General features: G+C 39.2%; 1 protein-coding gene across 1 annotated transcript in view; it reads left to right on the forward strand.

Moving 5' to 3' along the window:
• rpn2 (ribophorin II) overlaps positions 1-27,426 on the forward strand; it is a 67,586-nt gene that overhangs the window by 33,689 nt on the left and 6,471 nt on the right. Inside the window, exons 10-16 of the mRNA XM_068048414.1 lie at positions 2,332-2,423; positions 2,574-2,688; positions 4,795-4,989; positions 6,998-7,084; positions 9,467-9,562; positions 19,048-19,123; positions 24,687-24,816. Coding sequence (XP_067904515.1) covers positions 2,332-2,423; positions 2,574-2,688; positions 4,795-4,989; positions 6,998-7,084; positions 9,467-9,562; positions 19,048-19,123; positions 24,687-24,816 — 791 coding nt within the window. The remainder of the gene's footprint in view (positions 1-2,331; positions 2,424-2,573; positions 2,689-4,794; positions 4,990-6,997; positions 7,085-9,466; positions 9,563-19,047; positions 19,124-24,686; positions 24,817-27,426) is intronic.

The raw sequence follows: 27,426 nt of genomic DNA on the forward strand, positions 1-27,426 counted from the left end.
TCCTTGCAGATTTACGCTCCTGCCGAAGTGGACTCTTCCAACGTGGAACTACCTATGGTTGCTTGAAGTCCTCGCAGCGGTGCAGTGAGGAATAAAAGGTTCTTCAACAGTAGAACAGTCCGTAGTCCAGTTTAGCAGTTGAATTAATGCTCTTCTTTTCCAGCGATGAGCTTCAGCAATTACAGTTCAGCAGTTAAAGAAATTTGGTTATTTTCGTTTAAGAAATTAATCTCGCTTGACATCAGAATTCTGTGAGGGTATAATAAATTGGGATGAAATAAACTCAGAGAGAGCTCTCTTTTCCTTCAGTGTATGCTGGCAGGCGTCTGTTTGTCTGTTAACTGTGTCTCATAAGCCAGTTTTTCTTAAGCTAGTTTCAAACGTCTATCTGCAACATTGTATCTTTGTGCTTGTTCTCCGAATGGCTGTACCCTACAGCAATGAGAATGCATCCTTTGACACAGTCCCTAGAGCTTGCTGCCTTAAAGCAGTACTGATCCTGTTGCAGCCTTAAAGGCATACTGCATACTTTTTGGGGGGAAAAAACTACAGGATTGTAACAATATACAGAAAGAGAATAATCATTGCTCATTAGATGTCACGCTTAAATGGGCTGATTTAACTTTGCCTCTCTAGATTGTTCGATAGAGTAAGTGTGTGTGTGTGCTATGCACGAGCAGTTTTAAAGTTTCTTCAACACCTGTGGGCTTGTGTGAGTATGGAAGAAAGTGGTTGCTGTTGCAAATTATAATTTTTCAGGAGGTCAGCTGTATTTGTCAAGAAAGTAGCTTACATGAAAAAAAAATGCTTCAGCATTATTTCCCACGATGATGATTCCAGGTCATTAAAGAACTAACTGAAGATAATCATAGGACTACTTACAAATTTGCTGTTCACTGTATTTAGGACTATGATTTTGTTATTAAATAGATGCAAATTAACATTGCCACAACATATATTTTATCAGAAGATTTAATATATTTGCTGGTTGTGAAGCCCATCAAAGCACAGTCAGATCCTTCTAAATTGAATACCAGTGGCACTGGGCAAAATCAGGTTGGTCGACTTGGAGAGGTGGTGATAATGAGAAGATTGTACTTGATCTTTTTGTAACTGCTGTAGAAATATGAGAGTTGTTGAGGGATAATTTAGGGACTGTTTGAGAGTTGACAGTTTAAATTCACTGGCAGACCTATCAAATAGCTGGAGCCTGGGATATCAGCCACTACTGTCAGGCCCATGCTTTAGTGTGTTATAATGTACTTAAATGGCAAGTTTACTGCTACCTCCCAGGTCCTGCTGATTGACTTAGAGGTGACAAAATGTTGTTGGGACCAAGGAAAAAAAAAATGAGCTACCTAGCAGGGTGATGGAATTTGCAGGACTTAATTCTCTGCACCATTTGGTTTTGCAAACAGGGCTTTGAGACAGATTTTTATAATTATCTGGTCTGTAAGGCTTGTAATTTATGGTTCCTTTACTGAATTTCCTAATCATGTCTTTACTCAGAGTAGTTGAAACTGTGTCCAACAGGACACATTTATGATTGTTTGCTGATGAGTGTGAGCATAAATTGGCTGACTTGATAATGCATTGGGAAATGTTTGGATTCCATTCTGTGCAACCACTGGAAAACTTGCCATGCAAGGAAAGTAAAAGAATTAAAATGGTGTTGAACACGTACCCTTATGCTATGCTACCAAGTACTGTAATTATCAGAGCCTATTTCCAACAAGATGCAATGTTATAATAAGTGGTGCTCTGGCAGCTCAATAATATTTCATCTTTTTACTTAACCTTGCTTCTCCAGAGCATTTCTGTCCAATTTTTATCAACGCAATAATGTGCACTTACCATATTTTGACCTGTTTTCTGTAGTATTACCCTTATAAAATACTTGTTTTAAAAATGAGTAAGCTTAGAATCATCTATTGCATGTTGTAAAAAAATGACATTCCCTCAGTAACTTTTTAAAGATGAGTCTTTTCACCAAACTTGACAAGTGACTCATCTAACGCTTGCTGCTTCAATAAAATGAGTCGAAACACAAATAGGTGAAGAGGGTTTGTGATCTCTGTTCATTTCTTTGCACATTTTTGTCATTAAAATTGTTGAAACTGATAAGCACCTTGCTTCTTGTAAAAATTTGTAAATTGTCACCCACAAAAGTGTAGGCCATAATAGAATTCAGTTTTTAAAAAGTGGTTGTATTAATGTGTCATTAGAACTATATACCTATGCTGCTTTTCCTATCTGTTGACACATTTGTTGATTTATCTTAACGCCAATTCTGTTTTATAAGTGTCTAACTTATCTAACTTTTTAAATTAGCTCAAAGTCAAGGTTGCCACTGAAGTCGATATCGCTAATGTTGACCTTTCAGTAGTTGACAGGGATCAGAGCATTGCACCAAAGACCACAAGGTAAAGCAAGCAATTATTATATCTACTGAAATACTTGTAAAATTACAGCTCTGATTTCTGGAACTAATATAGTACAGTTTCTGAATTTTAAAATATGAGCATATTTAGGAATGTTTCTTTTAATTTAGTGTTTGATATTAATTCCATTAGGGTGGTTTATCCATCAAAAGCCAAGGGGCTTGTTGCTGCTGACAGCCACCAGAGCTTCGGCTTGTCATTCCAGTTGGCTGATGCGAACACTGGAGCTGAGCTTACTCCACACCAAGTATGTGCTGCACAGTTTAATGCTAGCTCTGTCTTTTTGTGACTCTTTAAATAAAAATGCATTCTTATGGGGGTCATTAGTTTTTGATTTGCAGATTTTCTGTTCTAGAACCAGAGCAAACAAATGAACGCACAAACACACTTAACCAAGACATTCCCATGTGTTCAAATTTATTTCAGGAAGAAATTTCCATTTTAATATCAAAATGACAATCTGAAACAGTACTTCCAAGGGAAAGGATTGGTTTTGACAGGCAAATTAATGTATTTAGGGGACATTGCTACTGATGATGGAAAGTCATTGACCTGAAACATTGGGCTGAATTTTACCGGTTCCCCAACGTCTGGGATCGTGTTGGGGGGGTGGGGGAGCTCGGAAAATGCCGCCAGGAGAGGTCCGGCCTGGGCATCGACGCCGGGATGGCCCCACCCCATATTGGCGGCGAGGCCTCGTGGCGGCCCCCCCCCCCCCCACCGCTCAGTGACGGGAACCACATTTAAAAATGTTAATGTTTGTAAATAAAGGAATTAATTATTTACTTTGTCGTGCCAGCCATCCAACTCCGATATTAGTCGGTGGCTGGCCATCTGATCTCTGATCAGTGAAGTATGGCAGATGCTGGGAGGGAGGGAGGTGGAGCTAAGTATATCAGTGCAGGAAGGGGGTCAAACATACCTTATTGGTCATGGGGACGATGGGAACAGGTGAAGTTAAAAGTTTGTGAACTTTGGAGGCGAGAAAGATCAGGTACACAAGCTAAGTATTATGGGGGCGGCGGGCGGGGTTAGAGGGCAAGGAATGAGTGTATTGTTATTGGTGGGGGGGGGGGGGGTTGGTGAGAGAGGGGCTGGAAACATGAATGGAATGTTACTAAATAAATTTTTTTGAACTTTCCCTTTAAAACTTTAATTTCTAATGATGGGGCTTGAAGCCCTTTAAAAATGGTGCCTGCGCAGTGGCACCAGACGCCGTTACCGGGGGCGGAGCGCCCGCCCCCTCCACATCTTCGGAGGGGGTAGGGGCGGTGTGCCCCGGCCATGTAAATGAGCTCCCGCGTTTAATATCGTGGTGGCTCCAGGGAGCAAATACTGCATGTACGCCTCGCCATCTTTGACGCTCACTGCCAAGATCGGCGGCAAGCTGGTAAAATTCAGCCCGTTAACTCTCTTTCTCTCTCTCAATGTTGCCTGAGCTGCTGAGTGTTTCTAGCATTTCCTGTTTTTATTTCAGATTTCCATCCACAGTATTTTGCTGCTGTTATAGTGTTAAACTATATCCCATGGCTGCTTTTCCTTTCAACTTAACTGAATATGCAACAGTTCTTTACAATTTTATAAAGAAACTTACCATTTCTAATGTGGTCCATTAGTGAATAGAGGATTTAAGAACTACAGACCTGAGTTTCTGAACTTTCTTTTTTGTTTAAAAAAAAAATTGCTATGGTATGCAGTACTGGAGCAGCTGTGCTTTGCCTGGTTTAAGGTTGAAACTAGTTGAGCATCAAAAGCAGAATTTCGCACAAACTGTCAGGGCTATCCACCTCCTCCCTTCACCAGTGATTGATCATCTTGGCTATAAGAACGTAAGAAATAGGAGCCACATGGCCCCTTGAGCCTTCTCTGCCATTTAGTAAGATCATAGCCAAACTCCTACATTAACACTACTTTCCTGCTCTATTCCCACCCCAACCCACAAGAAGTGTATTGGCAGTCCTTACACAATTATCTTGTCAATTGCCAAATTGTATCTGAACTGTAATTTAAAGGAATGATTTTGATATGTAATAGTGCCTTTTTTGGGTATTGAAAGCAAGTTGGATGATGGGACGGATCAAAAGGGTTGAGCAAAGCAGATTGCAGGAATTGAAGTGAGAAGTTACTTGAAAATTGATAACCCAAACTTTCCTGACATAACAGCAAGGCTTACAAGCTGCAGGGCTCTTATTTGCGGAATTATAAGTACAGTCTGCAGTAGTCAATTGTGCAAAATGCCACACTTTCTATGTAGTGATTGATTATTGTTACTCAAGTAGAATGTTGACCTTCTCAATACCTTACTCATGCATTGTTAAATGTCAGGATACAGTGTGAATTTTGTATGTTTCAGACTTTTGTACGTCTCTATAATCAGAAGACTGATCAGGAAGTGGTGTTTGTAGCTGAACCAGACAGCAAAAAAGTGTACAAGTTTGACCTGGATGTGGCTGAGAGAAAATCTGAATTTAATTCAGTCTCTGGAACGTATTCCCTCTTTTTGATAATTGGAGATGCAACAATTGAAAACCCAATTTTGTGGCACCTGGTAAGTCGGTGTTCTCCAATTGAAAACTACTTATTATTCCAAGATGTGTGTAATGGTGCTGCCAATGAAGATGACTCTACACTACAACTTTCTGACTGTTAAACTGGTTCGACATTAGAGAAAACAGTACTTTAAAATCTTGCGTTTTTTGTGTCTTTTTCTGATGCTGCTAAGTTTACACTGAAGTCATTCAAAGTAATGGCTTCATTGTAATATGGTAAATGTATGCTTCCCCACACCATCTGGTTAATTTACCATGTATTGACATTACAAAAATGTTTTACAATTGGCTGAAAGAGTTTAAACCACAATACTTATGTGTGGCTTTTCAAAAACTACCACTGTTTTATCAACCAATCCCTGTTGATCCATGTGAATTTATTTTAGTTTTATTCTTTAATGCAGATGAAGTGAAAATTAAAATAGGACTATTAACATTGTTGGGCGTACCTTTGATCTCATGGTCAATGCCTATTGTACCCAGTAAACTTCATCTATTAGAGCTCTCAATACTACACTATTAATGGTACTATTTTCTTTATCACTAAAAGGCATTTGTATTTTGAGCTTTCTTTTCCACTGCTTGAATCCAGAGAAGAGTTCACTTGTCCTGTATTCAGTGCTAATTGGTTATCTGTGAGAGGGCTAAGGGTCACAGTGCAAAAGAAGGACATGTTCCATGATTTAGGACAGTCAGAACTCCATGTGATTGAACAGTGGGTGAAGAGCTACATTATCGAGGTGGTAGGAATGGTAAGGGTTTGTCCCTAGATAAGAAAATTTAGCATTTTGGATTTTATTTTCTAATCCAAATTGGAGATCTCCAGGACAACCTGTAACACCCTCTGTTTTGGTTACCGAATACTCTTTAATGAGTCCAAGTAAATCCCTTTGTAATGTGTGGGACTATCATTGCTCTCAGTTCAGTGTGTTTTATAGGTTGTCAAGTTCCATGTTTTCCAATATTCAGAAGAAACTTAAAAAAAAAAGCACAACTGTGGTGTAAAGAAGCCAACCACTTTGGCGCCAGTGCATTTGCTATGCTGCTTAGCTACTGAAGTAAACGTTGTATAGAGTTCTATAAAGGAACTTTGTAAGTTCTTAGATACAAGTGTAAGGGCAGTGTATTTATTACTAATACTTAAATACTAAAGTTTCTTTTGTGATGTTCTGCACAAAACTGCAAAAAAATTGATTGGAGACCAGAGTTAAAGCAACTGTGTAAAGTAAGATTGTAAAGTCTTCCACTTATAAATCATTGAACACCGCGCAAAGTTTCTGATGCATCAGAATTATTATTCTGTAGCAATTATTACTGTGACAGTTGCTGTTGTCAAGCATCTTATAGTCAGTTACAATTCTTATGTCAAGCCTATGAGTACTGGGTTCTCTTTGTAGTTGTCAGTGCACTAAGTAGATTTCTAACCCACTTTTTTAACCCTTTAAGATACTCCTTAAAACATACCTCTTTGACCAAGCTTTTCATCATTTGACCTAATATCTCCTTATGTGGCTTGGTGTCGTATGTTGTTTTATAATGCTCCTGTGAAAAGCCTTGAGACCTTTTATTGCATTAAAGGAGCTATATATACATTGTTGTTTTATTCAAATATAGCATAATATGTTCAGCATTCTGGGTGATTTTGTTTGGTTACAGTAAAGCTACAATGGGAAAAATATGACCTTTATTGTATCATTCCCAAAATTAATTCTGAATTTGTCTGAGCTTTCTAGTAAAGTCCATTTTGTAGTAAATACATTTTTAAAAATCACTGGTGAAAAAATATTTTGCATGTCCTAATCTTTTTCCAGTTCTAAAGCTGTGCTTTGGCCTGCTTGACTTTGCATGAATTACTTAAATTATTTGAAATTTAATGCAAAAACAAAGAAAAAAAAGCAAAGTCAAGACATAGTGACCAAGGCTTTTTATGGTATTTTTCAGTGTAAACTTTAAATCTTAATATTTAAAGAAAAATCTATATTTAGTTTTTTTTTGTCCCCATCGTAGGCTGATGTTGCAATTAAGTTTCCTGACGAAGAGGCTCCAACCCCAGTACAGTTTCAGAATCTCTTTGCCCCCAAGCCTGAAATTCAGGTAGGTGCTTGTGTAAGATTACCAAGAACAGATATTCTAATCAAATTTTATCTAGCTAATAACAATATTTCACTCTCCTATAGAATAGCAAGAAGTGTCACACTACACACAACACTTCATATTCTCGATCTTGCATGCTGTGCTGTTAAAATTCTTAATGAATTGTACAAATAACCTGATTCATACCACATGTGGTTATTTTGTGCTCCTGGAGATGATGTTGCATTTGGGAAGAGAGAACAAATTTACAATCACCAAAACCAATTGATGCATCAGTTTAACATCCATTTCAAAAATGAATTTGCATATAACTTTCAATACGTTTAAGTTCCCAAAAATTGGCACAAAACAAATACATAATGAAAACTATAGAACAGGTTGCAGGTCCCAATTGGGCAAGCCCATTTATCAAATGTAACCTGTATCCTGCAGGTTGTTCCATCTGTGCTTCAGTTTGTGTACCAGTGAATTCTGAGGCTACAAAATAATTATACTTTAACACTGCATATAATTCATTAACCTAGAGTAACAAAAATAAAAGTTCAGTTTGAAGGACTGTGTGTTAAATGTCAGTCTGTGTAAACTTCTGCCTTGTTCAAATATGCTTAGCCATATTGAATTATAATTCCAAGTCAAATATGTATCCACTTCCCTCTTTAAAATTGCAGTGGTCTCTTGCCTCAGCTACTCCCTGTGACAAAGCATTTTGTGCTCAAACAGCAGTTTGTTTAACGGAGTTTTTAATAATATTTCCTCTCAGTGGCAACTTTGAAGATCCCTCAACACTTTCTTTCCAACCAGAAGAAATGGTCTTTCTCATCACTTTTATCAAAACTCATTATTTAAAATCCTCTAAGTCTCTCCTCATAACTATAGTTTCATATCCTAGGATCATTTTAGTCAATTTATGCTGTCTGTTCTTTGTGGATTTACTCTCCTTTCAATAATCGGGCATCCAAAACTGCAAGTGTACCATTACCTTTTTATGCTGTGCCCCTATTTATAAAACCCAAAATGTTGTTGATTTTATTAATAGCTTTATCCACATGCTCTCCTACTTTCCGGAAATTACACATTTAAATCCCTTGATCGCTCTGTTCATCTATATCGTACAGTATTTTCTATTCCTTGTTTTTCCTCCCAAAATGTATTGCCTTACTTCTATTAAATTCCACCTGCTGCCTGTCTATCCATTCAACTAAACCACCATATTTCTACTAGGCACTTAGCAGTTCTCTAGCCGTAAAATTTGAATTTAACAACTTCAGATCTTAACTACAGTTCCCATGTTCTCTTTGGCAGTAGATGCTGGCAATGTGGGATTGGGTGTGCTGGCCATTTCGGGCATGGAGGGAGGGAGCAGGTTGATACTTGTGGTAGGTATCCCTTATTGGAACACTACTGGCATGGTGACTTTTTTTTCTTCCAGCAGATTCAAGGGCCATTGGAGTCTGCTCCACCTTGCTGGTCTTGTATACATCTTTTATTTCTTCAATTACTCTTATTCTCATCATCACTTTCTCGAGGGCAATTAGGAATGAGCAATAAATGCTGACCTAGCCAGCGACACCCACATCCCAGGAAAGAAAAAAAACTGCCTGCTTTTGTCTAATATGACTGTCATTTAACCATTTTCTGTTCTCCGCCAAAGTGCACTTCACTGGTCATTCTGTTTCTTTTCCTGTGTGCTTCCCTCTCCCATTGCCCCGCACCATTGTTCCCTTCCTTTTTTAAATGCCACCTATTTGTAAATCTTCCAATCCAAAGGAATGTCTTAAAACCTAATTTGTCGACTTCTGTTTTTCGACAGACACTACCTGACCTGTTGAGTATTTCCAACTTTTTCCGTTTTTGTTATTTGTGATATGGGCGTACTTACACCACACCACACTAAACTGCACCCCCCCCCCCCTCCACCACCACCCCAATTCCCCTACTGCATTTTCGAAATGTGTTCCGTTCACTAGCCTCGTGCATTACCCTGGTGGCCAGCTCATCTCGCACAAGATATTATGCATGTTTGCAAGTTGCCTGGGTCCATCTCCATTTTTATTTGTAAAAGGATGAAACTTATACTTCTATGTCCTGAGATACACCTTTTCAACCCTACAGATATGTTTTCAGGACACTGTTTTATTAATCAAATCTGTGAATATTGGAAACCGGAAACCTAGCAACCCATTTAATCGATGATAATGCACCAATATTTCTGAATAGTAGTACAGTTCAAGGCTTTTCACTTACAACAGCACCCATCATAGGATCTAAATATATTATTTGTTTTCACCTAGGCTCATGATCTATTGCAATGTAGTAATTGATCTTTTAACACTGCTGGCTTTTTATTATGCAACAGTCTTTTAAACATTATTCTGTTTACAGCACCTCTTTCGGGAACCTGAAAAGAAGCCACCCGTTGCAGTCTCCAATACATTCACTGCCCTTGTTCTAGCACCCCTTTTACTGCTTGTAATTCTGGTAAGTAGTGGCTTTTTCACAATTTTTAAGATTGTGTCTCTATGAATGACTGGCTGGGTTTTTGATTACAGCTAACTGGTTTCAACCTAACTGAGGGAAGAATTTTTTTTCCTAAACTTATTGCTAAAGGTTGTCTACTGTACAAATTAAGGTTGCATTTTGAATAAATTCCTTTTGATGTACCATTTGAAATTCTCAATCAGAAGGTAACAAACATGCTTTGCTGTAAGAAAATTAGTTTTTCATCTGTTGTGTATAACCATTGTCACCTTTTGCTAATTTTCACCCGTTGGCCCAAGAAAACAACTTTCTGAGCTGTTCTTTTCATTGTCGGCAGTCGAAAGGCCATTGATAAGGTTAGAGCTCAGGTGGTGAACATCCCCTGACTTTGTGATCATTGAGGGCAGCACATCTGAACTTGATCTTATTCTCAATAAACATTTAAATGTGCATTTAGCACCACGTGCCACCTGAGACGATGATCAAATGTGGCTGATGTGCTTTTTCTGGTTTCCCCCACCCATGGTTACCAAGAACAACGTAGTGCTGAGATTTGCTAAGTTAGTATAAACCAGAGTTCAAAGCCAACCTTCCTAGCTGACATTGCTTAATGTCACAATAGGTAATCCATTCATCCACTGAGCCATCTGGGAGTCTTCCTTTTCATGTTTAAGTAATTTAGTATTTTGTTGTAATGTATATTTTACAAATACGTCAAGAATTCCCTATACTTGAATACTTGTTGAAACATGTATGAGAGATGATATTTCCTAGAGAATGTTGCTCTTTTACTGTTGGTTTCTGGGTTTGAAGTCAGCCAAGACATGGTGATTTTTTTTTTCCTGTTTTTTTAACATCAATTTATGCCTTCTTGGTGAACACAAAGAAACCATAGTCAGAAAACTGCTCTTGACTTTGATACCATCTTAATAGTGCATCATTTAGGCTATAAGAATTAACCATGGGTGCTCTTGTGCTGAGGTGTTATAGGGAGCTTTGGATTACATAGCTCAATATTAAACCTAAGGATTCTTGATATCACTTATTGCAATGTAAAAAATAAGTCAGCTCCTTAGAAAAATACTCATTTAAGAGCATGTAAACATTTTCAGTAAGTTAGTTATGGAACCCTTTAGAGGACCAGCTGGCATCTGATCCTAATTAATTGAGCATCCTGGTACTGGTCATTTCAGGCTCAGTTGTTTCTGAATGCATACCTTGTTTACAAATCAGTTGCTGCTCTCCATACCCTATCCATCTTATCCACGATGGAAAAATATCAGAAGAAGAAATTCACTGCAAAAGTACGGCAGACATTCTGTAATGGAGTGTCGAAATACTTGGAAATTAGTTTTTGATGGTATTTTGAAATTGATTATGAAACTCCACAAAGAAGAGTCCAGTAAATCATCCACAATGTCCTCTGTATAAATTGGATTATTTATGATCAGAACTTCATAAGGAGTTGAACTGATCATCCAAAACCCATTTGCTCAACAACTATGGCAGGTTGTGAATTACTCTCTTTAGCTCAATGTCCTCTAGAATAATGTGCATGCAATTTTCAATATCTTGATATGTACCAAATACCACAATGGCAAAATAATGACATGACATATTTTGACTATTCTCATAGTTTTGAGTTAAGAGATTTGGCAAGTTGAATGGAATACGTGAATAATTAGTAACTCTAGATTCCACTTTTAATCTAGTGACTGATCTTTGCCACAGTCAGAATATGATGACGTACCATAATGTACTGAGTATTCTTTATGTACCTTCATTTTCAAAATACTAATTTAAAACTTCTGGGAAAACTAGTTTAAACATGTAGGGAGCTTTTTCATGCAACTGTGGTCATGTGAAGCTTTTGTCCTTTTAGGGATGATTGGGATGTTCCAATTAAACAAAGAACAGATGTGTTTAATATTTGTCAAAAACTGACAATTCTGAGTAAATAGTTACACCAATTTCAGATTTCACAATAGAGAAATAAAAGGGAACGGATTAGATCCAATTACTGTAATTTTTAAAAATTGGATAGCATTAAACAATATGGCTATTATCAGTGAGATTTTGCTAACTGCTCTGTCTTGCATATTTAAAAAAAAATACAAGTAGGAATTTAAATTGTGATATACTTTGGCCTCCTTGTCTCGAGAGACAATGGGTAAGTGCCAAGAGGTGGTCAGTGTTTGGTGGAGCAGCGCCTGGAGTGGCTATAAAGGCCAATTCTAGAGTGACAGACTCTTCCACAGGTGCTGCAGGTGAAGTTGGTTCTCGAGGATGTTACACAGTTGGCTCTCTCCTTACACTTCTGTCTCTTTTCCTGCCAACTGCTGAGTCTCTTCGACTTGCCTCTCTTCAGCCCCGCCTTTATAGCTGTCCACCAGCTCTGGCGATCACTGGCAACTGGCTCCCATGACTTGTGGTCAATGTCGCAGGACTTCATGTCGCGTTTGCAAACGTCTTTGACGCGGAGACATGGACGGCCGGTGGGTCTGATACCAGTGACAAGTCCGCTGTACAATACGTCCTTGGAGATCCTGCCATCTTCCATGCGACTCACATGGCCAAGACATCTCAAGCGCCATTGGCTCAGTAGGGCGTACATGCTGGGGATGTTGGCTGCCTCGAGGACTTCTGCGTTGGAGATACAGTCTTGCCAGCCGATGCCAAGGATTCTCCGGAGGCAGCGAAGATGGAATGCATTGAGATGTCACTCTTGACTGACATACGTTGTCCAGGCCTCGCTGCCATAGAGCAAGATACTGAGGACGCAGGCTTGAAACACTCGGACTTTTGTGTTCCGTGACAGTGCGCCATTTTCCCACACCCTCTTGGCCAGTCTGGACATAGCAGCGGCCGGCTTTCCCATGGGCTTGTTGATTTCTGCATCGAGAGGCAGGTTACTGGTGATGGTTGAGCCTAGGTAGGTGAACTCTTGAACCTCTTCTAGAGTGTGGTCGCCGATATTGATGGTTGGAGCATTTCTGACGTCCTGTCCCATGATCGTTTTCTTGAAACTGATGGTTAGGCCAAATTCGTTGCAGGCAGTCGCAAGCCTTTTGATGAGTCTCTACAGACGCTCTTCCGTGTGGGATGTTAATGTAGCATCGTCAGCAAAGAGGAGTTCCCTGATGAGGACCTTCTGTACTTTGGTCTTCGCTCTAAGACAGGCCAAGGTTGAACAATCTGCCATCTGATCTTGTGTGGAGGAAAATTCCTTCTTCTGAAGTCTTGAACGCATGTGAGAGCAGCAGTGAAGAGATGATCCCAAACAGTGTAGGTGCGAGAACATAGCCCTGTTTCACACCACTCAGGATGGGAAAGGAATGAGGCACTATTATGCTGAACTGTGCCTTTCATATTGTCATGGAACGAGGTGATGATATTTAGTAGCTTTGGTGGACATCCGATCTTTGCTCGTAGTCTGAAGAGACCGCGTCTGCTGACAAGGTCAGAGGCTTTGGTGAGATCTGTGAAGGCAATGTAGAGGGGCATTTGTTGTTCACGGCATTTCTCCTGCAGCTGGCAAAGGGAGAACAGCATGTCAATGGTGGATCTCTCTGCTCGAAAGCCACACTGTGCCTCAGGGTAGACACGCTCAGCCAGCTTCTGGATTCTGTTTAAAATGACTCGAGTGAAGGTTTTCCCCACTCTGCTGAGCAGGGAGATTTCACGGTGGTAGTGGCAGTCACCGTGGTCACCCTTGTTCTTATAGAGGGTGATGATATTGGCATCGTGCATGTCCTGTGGTACTGCTCTCTCATCCCAGCACAGGCAAAGCATTTCATGGAGTGTTGAGAGTATCGCAGGCTTGGCACTCTTGATTATTTCAGGGGTAATGCAGTCCTTTCTGCTGGCTAGAGAATCGACGGCATTACTGCGCTTCGACTTTGTGATCCGAAATTGTGATATACAATTTGTGAAAAAGCGGAAGCGCTAAAACTGAGATACAGGAAATACAGTAGATTGGCAACAATAGAAGAGATCTGTTCAAGTCCTGTTGATATTATTTTGCTATTGTGCTTTAGTAACATTCATGTATGGCAGTGCTAATGTAATTGCTCATGGTCTAATCAGAACAGTTTAGTGCATTTACTTGCTGGACAAGACAAAAAAAAGTGTCACAGTTTGCCAAGCTTCTGTTAAAATCAAACAATACTTTATATGGCGGAAATGCAGCTTGTTGAGTTTTAATTTTAATCAAACAGATTTATGGGGTAGAAATTCGTCTCGGGCAGTGGATCAAAACAGGGACTGCATTGGAATTGAACATATGCCGCTGTGTTTAATAGATGGCTGATCCGATACCGATTGTTTTGCACCACCTCCCGAGACAAATTTCTACCCCTATATGTTAAAAACAGGACTATTGCTTGGGCTTCATTTTGGTAAACGTGATGTGCATATTGTAAATTGGAAAAAATAATCTAGAAACCGTAAATCAAATCTGATTCTGTGCACCCTGTTAATCTGCTAATTGTGTATCAATTGTTCGATTATATGCATATAATTATATTGTATTATATTATAATTGCGGTCTTACTTGAGCACCTATACGCAGACACTTACAGAGACTGGAGGGTTTTGAGTGAGGAGCTACGTGTTTGTAATCCTTTTACTCTGTGCAGTTGAGAGTAAATGTGAAGCTAAATAAAGATAGGCTCCAGCATTATCCTTCCATAACAAGCTTTCTGGAGTTTGACACGGTAGCAGAGGATGGTTGCCTAAAGCTGAAGGTTGGAAAATAGGAATTTTTTTTTTACATAGAATACTAAAATCTCATGGGTTATTGTGGGGAAAAAATGGCAAAAAGCAAGTGTAAATTGTCAGGATACCCTCCGATGTTCTGAGTCTGAACCATATGACCAGTGGAAGAATGAAGTGAATATGTGGACGCGGATTACATCTCTACCAAAGAGGAAACAAGGTACTGGATGCTCGTTAGTTGGATACTGATGAAGGATTAGGTCTTCTGTTAGATTTCTTAGGTCATCTTTCTTGTAAATTTCATCTATTGAATGCGTATCCAGCATGGTCAGACTTTGATAGATTTCGGAAAACAGATGGTTGTTCAATGGAGGAATATATCATGGGCTTTAACAGACTGTGTAGAAGATTGAGGAACTTCAATTTGGAGATCCCTGGTTCAGTACTTGCAATTAAATTGCTAGATTGTGCTAGGATGTCGCATCTGGACAGGCTCCTGTTTCCAACTGGGGTTCGTTTCTTGGACAAAGATTCCATGTTTGATCAAATGTCTGTTTCCCCAGGAATTTCTTTAAGGCAGAAGTCATTTCCTGCAGCCTGAATAGAACAAACAGCATTCTGCGGTGACACAAAGATTGGAGGACTCAGTGGTTACTGAACTTTGCAATGGTCCAGATACTGGGCATAGGTACAATGGAAGAGTTAAAGACAGGAGGAATGAGGATGAAAGCACCTTTAGCAGGTCTGACTATTACAGTGGAAGACAGAATTGGAACAGCAATCATAGGCGAATGAATCCCAGGAATGCCCGAGGAACAGTTAATCGATGCTTCAGATGTGACTCAAAGTATCATTATGCAATGAACTGCCCTAAGTGGAGGGGTAGAGTCCTCGAAATAACACAAAACAGAGAATTCTGAGGCAGACGGGGAAGATACTGATTAATCTGAACGAATTGTACTCATCGCAAGGAGTATTAGTCCTGTGATGAATGTGTTGCGGATTCATTCAGCTGTGCTGTGTTGGACAGTGCTTGCATGTTGACCATCTGTGGAATTGTTATCTGGATTCACTTAGCAGTGAGGATCGACGCAAGGCTAAGGAGTATAAAAGTACTACGAGCTTTAGGTTTAGTGTTGACAATACGTTGAAATCACTGAAGAGAGTAGTTATTCCACGTAAATATCTGGAGTAAGCCACTTTTATCAGTACTGATGTAGTATCTAGTGAGATACCTTTACTGTTGAGTAAACCTTCAATGAAAAAGGCACAAATGAAACTTGATATGGAGCATGATAAGGCAATTGAATTTGCAGTTTGCCCAGTCAAGGTAATTATTGTATACCCTTAACAAAACCTGATGTTTCTAGTCAGTGTTAGAACAGTATTAATGGCATCAGGTGACATGATAGAGGTTTACAAAGTTGCGGCATGGACAGAGTGGATAGTCAGAAGCTTTTTCTCAGGGTGGAAGAGTCAGTTACTAGGGGACATAGGTTTAAGGTGAGGGGGGCAAAGTTTAGAGGGGATGTGCAAGGCAAGTTCTTTACACAGAGGGTGGTGAGTGCCTGGAACTTGTTGCCGGGGGAGGTGGTGGAAGCAGGTACCATAGAGATGTTTAAGAGGCATCTTGACAAATACATGAATAGGATGGGAATAGAGGGATACGGATCCCAGAAGTGCAGAAGGTTTTAGTATAGGCAGGCATCAAGATCGGCGCAGGCTTGGAGGGCCGAATGGCCTGTTCGTGTGCTGTACTGTTCTTTGTTCTTTGTAGGTGTTAAAAATCAAAAATAAAAGGCAAATTGTCTGAAAGCTACACAGACAATTTGCTCACCCTTCTTGTCAAAGATTAGAAACACTGCAAAACGATGCAGGTGTGATTGATGAAGAGTATACAAGGATAATAGAGATTATTGAAAAGTGAAATCTTTTTTTTAAAAAAAGAGAAAATAGGACGCCATCGCATCCTATTGTCAGCCTTCCATTGGCGCATGACTTTAAGGTAGTTGCCATGGATTTAAAGGTGTGGGAAAAATATTTTCATTCTACATTTTATAGACCTAGCAACTAGATTTAGTCTTTCTACAATAAAAAATAGCAAGGACAAAAGGGTGTTTATAGACAAAATTATGAAGAAATGGATAGGGACTGGACTTGGGGCATCAGCTAAGTTTCTGACTGATAATGGATGAAAGTTTGTCAATGACAAGTTCAGAGACGTGTGAAAATGTGAACATTATGGTTATGAATACTGCAGCTGAAAATCCTTTTGGCAGTGGACTCTGAAAGGAATCACGCAGTGGTTGATGAAATTCTGCATAAGATCTTAGCTGACCCGCCAAACTGCAAGTTGGCAACTGCCCTGGCATAGGCAGTTCATACGAAAAATTCCCTTCAGATGGTTGGAGGATATAGTCCCTATCAATTGGTCTATGGACGGAATCCCAAATTGCCTTCTGTACTGTGTGACAGTCCTCTTGCTCTAAAAGGTACTACAATTGGTTACATTTTTTTCTGCACATTTGAATGCTTTACATGTAGGGAGACGAGCTTTCATCAAGGCTGACGTCTGAGAAGATTCGGAGAGCTCTGAGGCATTGTATAAGGACGTCTGAGGCGGAGTTTATTTCAGGAATTTTCTTTCTTTCTTTTCTTCTTTTGGGCCTCCTTATCTCGAGAGACAATGGATACGCGCCTGGAGGTGGTCAGTGGTTTGTGAAGCAGCGCCTGGAGCTGTAGGGAGACATGTAGGGAGACGAGCTTTCATCAAGGCTGACGTCTCTGAGAAGATTCGGAGAGCTCTGAGGCATTGTATAAGGACGTCTGAGGCGGAGTTTATTTCAGGAATTTAGTGTATCATAAAAGAGAGGGTCATAGCGAATGGAAGGGCCCTGGTAAGGTCGTGATGGTAAGACCGTAGTTATCCAGCATGGAAATCAAGCTGTTAAGGTTCATTCCTCGTGATTGGGGTTGATTACCAAATCTCGGAATCTCAGCATTTGATAGAGGGAAACGATGCACCTTGTACCTCAAATACTCGTGTTTTGTGATGAAACTCATGAGGAACTGGATGTATTTTGAAATGTTCTTTGAGCATGGTAATTTGTACATAATATGGAATTTATTTTGAAAGGTTGTTTGAGCATTTTAATCCACATTCTTATAAAAGAAAGAAGGGAATCTGTTAGCTGTATCAATTGTTTGATTATATGCAAGTGGAGGGTATTAATTGGGGTGTCTTGAGCACTTACAAGCAGTCACTTACTGAGACTGGTGGAGGTTTTTGAGTGAGGAGCTACATGTTTGTAATCCTTTTACTCTGTGAAACTGAGTAAAGACAGGCTCCAGCATTATCCTTCCGTAATCAGCTTTCTAGAGTTTGACACATCCACTGGTCTGTCAATTTCTATGGATTATTTTATCCTGCCTTAAAATGGTACACTTTGGGCAGGTGATTTTTTCTGACTGCTGTTTGGAGACTTTTTTGGGAATGCGCTTTCCAGAAAAACTATTGATGCATTCAGGATTATGCGAATAGTTTGTGGGGTTTTTTCCCCTGCAAAAATCTAACCTGTTTCAAAATGTCTCAATTTTTTGACATTTTAATAACTGAGACTGCATCTGAATATGTAAAATAAGTAGTTGACCATCAGTGAAAAGCTTTATTCCTATGTTGAATCACATTAACTGTAAATATCCAAGTAAATAACATGTTTAATATCTGTTACAGGTATAAAAGCTACTTTGAATGAGATACTGGTATTGAGGGGCGTACTAAGCACTTTTTTTAAAAAAAAGAATCACTTTTTGTATTCTCAGGAATAAATGGTTTAGGTTGTTTCTGTACATGCTTATTATATGTGTCTACATAGAAATAAATACATTGAGATTTTCAACTAGCGGTCTAGGAATTGTTCTACTTTAGGACCTGCTTCATAAATGTTTACCTTTTGTGGGGCTCTCTGTTTGGAAAAAAGATGTTTCAGAATTATATTGAAGTTATATTGAACTGAAATGTCGGCATTATCTTCATTTAGAAAGCTAATGACGAGTTAGTGAAGAACTCCAGCAAAAACTGGCACTGAAATTAAATCCCTGCAATAATGAATGAAATGTTTGATTGTCAGCGGTTAATTTGAGTGCATGAAAACCATAGACTAAGGTCGCTTCAAGGTATCCAAGAGATGATATGCTCCTAATACTGCAAAATTGTAATATCGAATTATTGGTAATTATACGCATTATTCACTGAATTACACGGAAATGACAATTCTTGAATCAAAATTTGCAAAGAGACTAAAGGCCAGATGCTTATGACTGTCTTTGGGGCTTCACTTTGGGCTTATTGGTCTTCTGGCCCCTTGTAGTACTCAGTTCTTAATTGGATTGAGACACATTGACAGAGATGGTCAGTTTAGGTATGTCTAGTGACATGCTATAGCCAACCATAGTCTACCTATTCCCTAGAGAGTTGGGGAGAAATCTCCCACAGGGAGATTTTTTAATCTCCCTTAGGAATTATCATTATTGGCAAAGGTGGTGCTTAAAGTTGAGTCATCTAATGATGGGTCTGATGGACTTTCTGTGCCTTCCTTTTCATTTGTTGCTATGTAAAACTTTACGAGTTAGAAGAATGTGATGTGTTTTAAAGAAGGCATAATGTTAAACTCAAAATTGTGATCTATTTTGAAATGTACTTGCATTTTTGAAAGTTATGCATTAACTTTGGACCTTCTGTTTTTTTCATTTTTTTATGTTTTCTGCAGTGGATCAAACTTGGTGTCAATATCTCCAATTTCACCTTTTCTCCGAGTACCATCATCTTTCATTTGGGCCACGCTGGTGAGTTTTCTTTTTTGCCTCTTGGGAAACTAAAATATTGCACAAATTGTCTACTAAATTCAGTAATATAAAAGCAAAATACTGCGGACGCTGAAAATCTGAAATAAAAATAAGAAATGCTGGAAATACTCAGCAGGTCTGGCAGCATCTGTGGAGAGAGAAGCAGATTTGCCAGTTCTGAAGGGTCACTGACCTGAAACGTTAACTCTGCTTCTCTCTCCACAGATGCTGCCAGACCTACTGAGTATTTCCAGCATTTCTTGTTTTTAACTAAATTCAGTAAATGGGCACACATTTAATCGAAAACTCATAAGTACTTGCACTATCTGTTGTTCTGATACATGATCCTGACATTGGTATTTTCAATGTAGGTAGGCGTCGCACTTGCCTATCACACAATGTCAGTCATTACGGCAAAGAAGGAGGCCCATTGAGCCTGTGTCGGCTGACTCTAGACCAACCCAGTCAGCCCCATTAACCCTGCTCAATCCTTGTTACCCTGCAAGTTTATTCCCCTCAAGTGCCCATCCAGTTTTATTTTGAAATCATCGATCATCTCCGCTTCCCCACCCTTGTAGGTAGCAAATTCCAAGTCACTACCACTCACTGCAAAAAAAAAAACTTCTTTGTCCCCTGTATGTCTTGCCCAAAACCTTAAATCTGTGTCCCCTTGTCTTGGTACCATCAGCTAATGGGAGCAGCTTTTCTTTGTCTGCCTTATCTAAACCTGTCAGAATCTTATACACCTCTAACAAATCTTCCTTCACTCTCCTTTGTCCAAAAAGAATAGCCCCAGCTTCTCCAACCTAACCTTGCAGCTAAAAACCCTCATCCCTGGAACAATTCTGGTAAATCTCCTCTGCGTCCTCTCAAGGGCCCTTGCATCGTTCCTAAAGTGTGGTGAGCAAAACTGGACATAGTACTCTAGTTTGGCCTAACCAGAGCTTTATCCAGGTTCAGTATAACCTCCCTGCTTTTCTACTCATTACCTCTATTTATGAACCCCAAGATTCCATATGCTGTGCTACTTACTCTCTCAGTATGCCCTGCCACCTTCAAAGATCTATGCACATGAATCCCCAGGTCTCTCTGTCCCTGCACACTGTTTAGAACTGTGCCATTATGTTTATATTGCCTCTCTCTATCTCTTCTGCCAAAATGCATCACCTCACTTCTCTCTATTAAATTCCATCTGCCACTTGGCCTGCCCATTCTGCTAGCCTATCTATGTCCCGTTGCAGTCGGATAGTCTCATCCTCACTGTCTGCCACAAGTTTGATATTGGCAAATTTTGAAACTTTATTCTGTATTTCAATATCCAAGTCATATATATCAGAAAAGTAATGGTCCTTGGCGAACACCGCTGTCTACGATCCACCAGTTTGAAAAACAACCATTTGCCATGACTTGCTGTTTTCTGTCCTTAAGCCAATTTTTTTATCCAAGCTGGCACTGACCATCCTATTCCATGAGCTTCAATTTTGTTCACCAGCCTTTTAAGTGGTACTTGTACTTTGTCAAACGCTTTCTTAAAATCCATATGGACAAGATCCATTGCATTCGTTTTTACAAATCCATGCTGGCTTTCCTTAATTAACTCAAATCTCTCCAAGTGCCTGTTGATTTTTTTTCCCTGTTTATTGTTTCTAAAAGCTTATCTACCACTGATGTTAAAGTGACCAGCCTGCATTTACTAGGAATGTCCTTAACGCTTTCTTGAATAAGGGTCCTGCATTTGCTACTTTACAATCTTTTGGCACCTCCCCCATATCTGGTGAAGATTGGAAGATTATGGCAAGATGTGTTACGCAATGCTATTTTATTGTGATTATTTAACCTGGCTACTGGATTCCTGTAAGTTCCTCAAAATGCTTTCTGAAAACTTTCAGCAACCGTTTTCTTTTCTCTAACAGAAACTTCTAATGTTTATACTAAAGGTTCAAACAGAACAAAAAACATTACATATGTCACAATAGTGCAGTTAAATTTAACCACTAGATTGTCTTTTGTGTCTTCTAGTACCTTCATTAAAGTTTTTTTCTTAAACTGGTCCAAAGCCTGGGCTTAAACCTGATACTTTATGTGGAGCTGTGACTCTTGAGCTGAATTACAATTGTGCAGTCTGAACATGTGTAGTGTGTCTAATTTCCTATGGTGCATCAGTATTGTTAGCTGTACTAATGTAATACTCTAAGTTTCTGCTCAAATGTTTTACGAAATATTTAGAAGAAAGCTAAAGAACAAATTTCAAAACCTTTTATTCAGATAAAATATGTGTAGTGTTTTCTTTTTATGGGAAGGGGGTTTTATATCTGCATGCACAAGACAGAGAGGAGATAGATTATTGTTGCAGGTTTTGTTTTGTGTTCTATAAACTTTAAAAAAAAATGCATTCAGAAAGAAAACATTTTCCTATTGTAATTGAATTCAGCTTTTCTTAGAGTTGAATTTTGATTGATTATCTCACCTGATTATCACATGTAATGTTGACAGAAATGTATGTCCAACATTCAGATGCCACTTGACCCTTTCCCCAGGCACAGAATGGAAGCCATAGGTTGTATTTTCCTATTTAATTTGTGGGCATATGGTAATGTATGGTTATGTTACTAGATTAGCAAATCAGAGGCCTAGAATGGGTTCAGATCTCACCATGGCCATTTAAGAATTTGAATTTGGTTTGAAAACCAGTGGAAATAAAAAGCTGTTATCCGTATATAAAAAAATTAGTGACCATGAAGCTATCAGATTGCTGTAAAATCCCGACTGATTTCCTACCGTTCTTTAGAAAAGGAAACTTGCTGTACTTAACTGCATATCTGGTCGATATGTGACTCCAGTCTGACCTGCCCTCTGAAGTGGTCTATCAAGCTACTTGGTTGCATTAAACAGCTGTGGCAGTGGTTCAATAAGGTGGCCCAACACCACCACCTCAGAGCAACTAGGGAGGGGCAACAAATGCCAGCATTACCATCAACACTACAATCTTGAATAAGTGTTTATAAATTGTTTTTTCAAGTTTAATAAAGTATATTTAACTGAGAAAAGCTTTGTGTTCAATTTTAAAAGTATTGCTTATAGGTTAAAATTACTTTAACATAATAAACAGACAGGGATAGGGATTCACCTCCAAGGAACAATAACAAAATGACATTGTGTTTATAGGGATCCCTTAGAAGGTCTCCAGCCAGTACTGGTAGAGGTGGAATTTTTCCCTAGCCAACGCTGCCCCTGCTATCACTGCTAACGAACACCAGGAATCCACCAGTGAGCTAAAATTCACATTTTATCCCCAATTCTGTCATTCCGTGGGTTTCCTTCCCACAGTAATGCTAGATCAAAGGATAATGGATGCCCATGCTGCTGGATTCAGAAGACCCACTGCAATACTGCCAAACTGCAGAATCCCATTCATCTAATTAAAAATCTTAGTTGTATAGTTTTTTTTTATTCATTCATGGGATGTGGGCGTCACTGGCTATGCCAGCATTTATTGCCCATCCCTAATTGCCCTTCAGAAGGTGGTGGTGAGCTGCCTTCTTGAACTGCTGCAGTCCATGTAAGGTAGGTACACCCACAGTGCTGTTAGGAAGGGAGTTCCAGGATTTTGACCCAGCGACAGTGAAGGAACGGCGATATAGTTCCAAATCAGGAAGGTGTGTGACTTGGACGGGAACTTGCAGGTGGTGATGTTCCCATGAAGCTGCTGCTCTTGTCCTTCGTGGTGGTAGAGGTCGCGGGTTTGGAAAGTGCTGTTGAAGGAGCCTTGGTGCTTTGCTGCAGTGCATCTTGTAGATGGTACACACTGCTGCCACTGTGTGTCGGTGGTGGAGGGAGTGAATATTTGTGGATGGTGTCCCAGTCAAGCGGGCTGCTTTGTTCTGGATGGTGTCGAGTTTCTTGAGTGTTGTTGGAGCTGCACCCATCCAGGCAAGTGGAGAGTATTCCATCACACTCCTTACTTGTGCCTTGTAGATAGTGGACAGGCTTTGGGGAGTCAGGAGATGAGTTACTCGCCGCAGGATTCCTAGCCTCTGAGCTGCTCTTGTAGCCACAGTATTTATATGGCTACTCCAGTTCAGTTTCTGGTCAATGGTAGCCCCTAGGATGTTGATAGTGGGGGATTCAGCGCTGGTAATGCTGTTGAATGTCATGGCGAGATGGTTAGATTCTCTCTTGTTGGAGATGGTTATTGCCTTTCACTTGTGTGGCGCGAATGTTACTTGCCACTTATCAGCCCAAGCCTGGATATTGTCCAGGTATTGCTGCATTTCTACACTGACTGCTTCAGTATTTGAGGAGTTGCGAATGGTGCGGAACATTGTGCAATCATCAGCGAACATCCCCACTTCTGATCTTATGATTGAAGGAAGGTCATTGATGAAGCAGCTGAAGATGGTTGGGCCTAGGGCCTAGGATAGTGTGCTTGCTTCCTCAAAGTGTCTCACTTATGTTCAGTAACAGTCTCCCCATCACATGTGATTTTAGGTCATCCCATTTTATTAAATTGTATCCTCTGCTTCACGATAAGCAACATTATGGGAGGTCTGCTAGTTAACATGAAAAAAAAATCCTAAATTGTGAACTTCGGCATTTGACTATATATGAAATAACCTTAACATCAATTGAATGAGTAATTTAATAGCTTGCCATTTTGAAATTCTGCAATATTACATTTGCTTTAACAATACTAGTCATCCTTTTGTTCCCTGTGATTTAATCATTTTGATTATTCTACTTTCATTGAATCATTCTGTTTTATATTCCGTAATGTTATAAAATTTCTCTCTTGTGCAACAAGGAAATGATAGCTATCTTAATACAGTAGGGATAGAACTCGAACTTGATGCAAAGATATTGTTGAAAAGAATGAACAAAGCACATGCAGCAATACCATTAAAATTAACTTGTTTAAACCCTACTTTTGTATGTGCTTGTAAAAGGCAGCAACACCCCCATAATTGGCTTCTTTGTGGACAGGTATGGGGTCCAGTGGGTCTGCAATACCTAGATGTTAATATTGGATGGCACTGATATGTAAAGAGTAAACTGACAAATTATTTTCCAGAATCACTGATTTATTTTTATTTATTTGCTTAAACCTATTAATTGGATAATCTAAGTCAAATTGTATTTAGTTTTCTAAACCGCAGTGGCTTGATACCATGCCAGTCTATATTTGGTGAGCTACAGGCAGATTTAGCTTAATTGCAGACAAGTATTCAGTGGTGATGGTGTAAAATTTGCTGTCTGGATCAGTTGGTCCTCCAAAGTGAAGTAGTTTACAGATTTGAGGCATTGTGGAAAAAATATTTTAATTATCTTGTGTTTCAGAGAACTAGTGAAAGGTGCTGCATACAGATAGTCGAAATGTAAATATTTACATTGGTTAAAATGAGAGTCTGAATGCAACCAGCAGTTTTTGATAAATTAAAGAAACCTGATGACCACATATAGCATCCTCATTTTGGCCAGGTCAGTCAGTGAAGTGCTTAGCTGTTACAAGACAAGCACGGATATACAGTGTCAGCCTAAAATTTTCCTCTTACTCTGCTCTCTTCAGGGATGTTGGGACTCATGTATGTATACTGGACTCAACTGAACATGTTCCAGACTCTGCAGTATCTTGCTATACTTGGTAGCATTACATTCTTTGCTGGGAACAGGATGTTAGCTCAGAAGGCAGTAAAGAGGTAAGAAATTCTCATCCAGTCCAAATATTCTGTGTTAGTTCTTGCAGCTGTATTTTGATTGATCTAAATGTATTTAAAGGATTGATTATTTTTATCACTGAAGTTAAATATTTTAAAGATTCTTAAAAAAAAAAAATGAAGTGTTTAACTCTCACTAAATTAACAGGGGCTACATCCAGTGCAGTTAAATCCAGCTGGGGTGATCATGGTTTTGCAGGTCCCCAAATGATCGATATGTTGGAAGGTGGCAATTCCACAGTGCCCAGCTGTGCTGTGGGGTTGCCATCTTCTGATCATAATTTCAGCATAACTGGGAAGGTAGAAGGCTCTGGGGGTCCAGCACAATCTTGATCAACTGATGCACACGGAGCAGGAAAATTGATGGTAAATGCAATTAATACAATCTTGCAAATAGTAATTTTAAGCTTTAAGTACTTCATCACTAAAAGCAAATTCCATTGTATGTAAAACAAAAAACTAGTAGTATTTAATGTTTAAAATTACTTTTCTAGGTACCTGCAATGATTTAATTAACAACTTGTATTTATTTAGCACATTTAACTTAGTAAAATGTCCCATAGTGCTTCACAGGAGCGTCATGAAACAAAACTTGATATTGAGCCACATGAGAAGATATTAGGGCAGATGATTAAAAGCTTGATCAAAGAGGAAGGTTTTAAGGAGCATCTTAAAGGATAAGAGAGAGGTCGTGAGACAGTCTACCACCACTTATAGGGGCGTATTCATGCGAACATGAACAGCTCGCTATACAGTATATGTGGCATATCGGCCATATATGCATTTATCTGCAGAGCATTCCTATCTGTGAACTGTTCCATTCTCTGGTAGTGAAATTCCTCACCTCGATGAACATAAGTTTTCCAACAAAAAGCTGGAAGCAACAAAACAACTCTTTAGGAAAAGAAATATAGAAAATGGAATTTACAGCACTGATTTCCCATATTCGGGATTTGCCTCATATCCAGGATCTGCGAATGAAACTTATTGTAATACAGTATCGAATCATATCAAGGAAATAAATTGGTTGGAGAAACTAGTTTTTTTTAATCTGCTTGTCAGTTGACAGTCAGTTCTAATTTGTGGCCAATGTGACCCACCCTTTTATTAGTGATTTGTTTGAAAGCAGGAGGAAAAGTGGAGCACTTTTGAAAAGCACACTTGGGAATTATTTTTATTGGAAGTATAGGAATTTATTAGAATGAGTTTATTTTTAAATATTATATTTACAACACTTCTAGAACTGAGAGGGAAAACGCAAAACTGCTTTTGAAATGGGTTTGTCATACCTTTCAACATTCAGATACTACTTGACCCCCTTCCCCACCCAAAGTGATGGATACGCTGTGCTGAGCACAACTGCTCAGTGTGTGTTTGTGCACCCGACAGTGCTTCAAAATAGAGGGCACTTTACTGTGTTGATTTTATATATTTGACATGTCATTTTGATGCAATCAGCTTTAGGAGTCTGAAATGTTACAATTGTATTTGACTTTAACCATTCACTGGTATATTGAAGAATTTGAACAATATGCATTTTAAAGCTGTCTGTTTATGCGGTTTCATTCGTCACTTAAGCAATCCAATATATATTGTACCCCCACAAATCAACTAAAAGCAATATTTGTATCCATTCAGAACTGTTGCATTTTACAGCTGAAATGCCAATGTAAGTGTTTTTTTTATTCGGAGAATGCCAAGGTGCAAAATGATCCATTTTCCCTTTAGCTGCTATTCAAAACTCCGAATAATGTGGTAATGTATATAATCTGTGCTAAAGCTTCATTCTGTGGTAAATTAATTATGTAGACTTTGAGGGTTAACACACTGCAATTTAATTTACATTTAGGACAATCCATAGCATTTGGCCTCGAGCAACTTGCACATTTTACATTGAAAAACATCCTACGGCTATTCTCCGAGACATAATTAAAATGGACAGTGAGCTAAAGGTGGAGGTTTTTGGAAGGGTAACCAAAAGCATGGTCAAAGAGCTGGGTTTAATGGAAGGTCTTAAAGGAGGGAGAACTATAGGGAATTCTAAGCATGGTTGCCATTTTTTGAGGCAAAGATGTTGAGGGCCTGGGTGTTGTTTGGAGAGGAGGGAAATGAGGTATGCAGTTGGCCAGAATCAAGAGAGTGTTTGCTGGTGGCATATGGCTAGGAATATAGGGATAAGAATTTTAATTTTGAGGCATTGGGGACCCTACAGCTCATGTAGCTCAAGGGCGATAGTTGAGCAGGGCTTGGTATAGAATAGGATATTGGTAGCAAAACTTCGGGTGATATATCACGGATATGATGGAAGCTTACCTCGGTCAAAACAGTCTGTTTCAACCTGAGGCTGTGGGCAGTGGCAAGGGTGTTAAAGCTGTCTACAGTGAGTTGGGTATCTGTTATTCAGCTTATATAGTAACTTGTGTACAGTAATGTTTTAGCTCTCATATGTTAGTTTTATCTACAATTGTAAGCTCATTAGCTATTAATGTATTTGATCATCTATTTCACTGACACACATTTGAACTGACAGAAGAATCATGGAATAATTACTAAAGTATAAGCATTTTAAAATAAATTTTTGATGTCGGAGAG

Source organism: Heterodontus francisci, chromosome 16, assembly GCF_036365525.1.
Source record: "Heterodontus francisci isolate sHetFra1 chromosome 16, sHetFra1.hap1, whole genome shotgun sequence".
In the NCBI taxonomy this organism is placed as follows: domain Eukaryota; kingdom Metazoa; phylum Chordata; class Chondrichthyes; order Heterodontiformes; family Heterodontidae; genus Heterodontus; species Heterodontus francisci.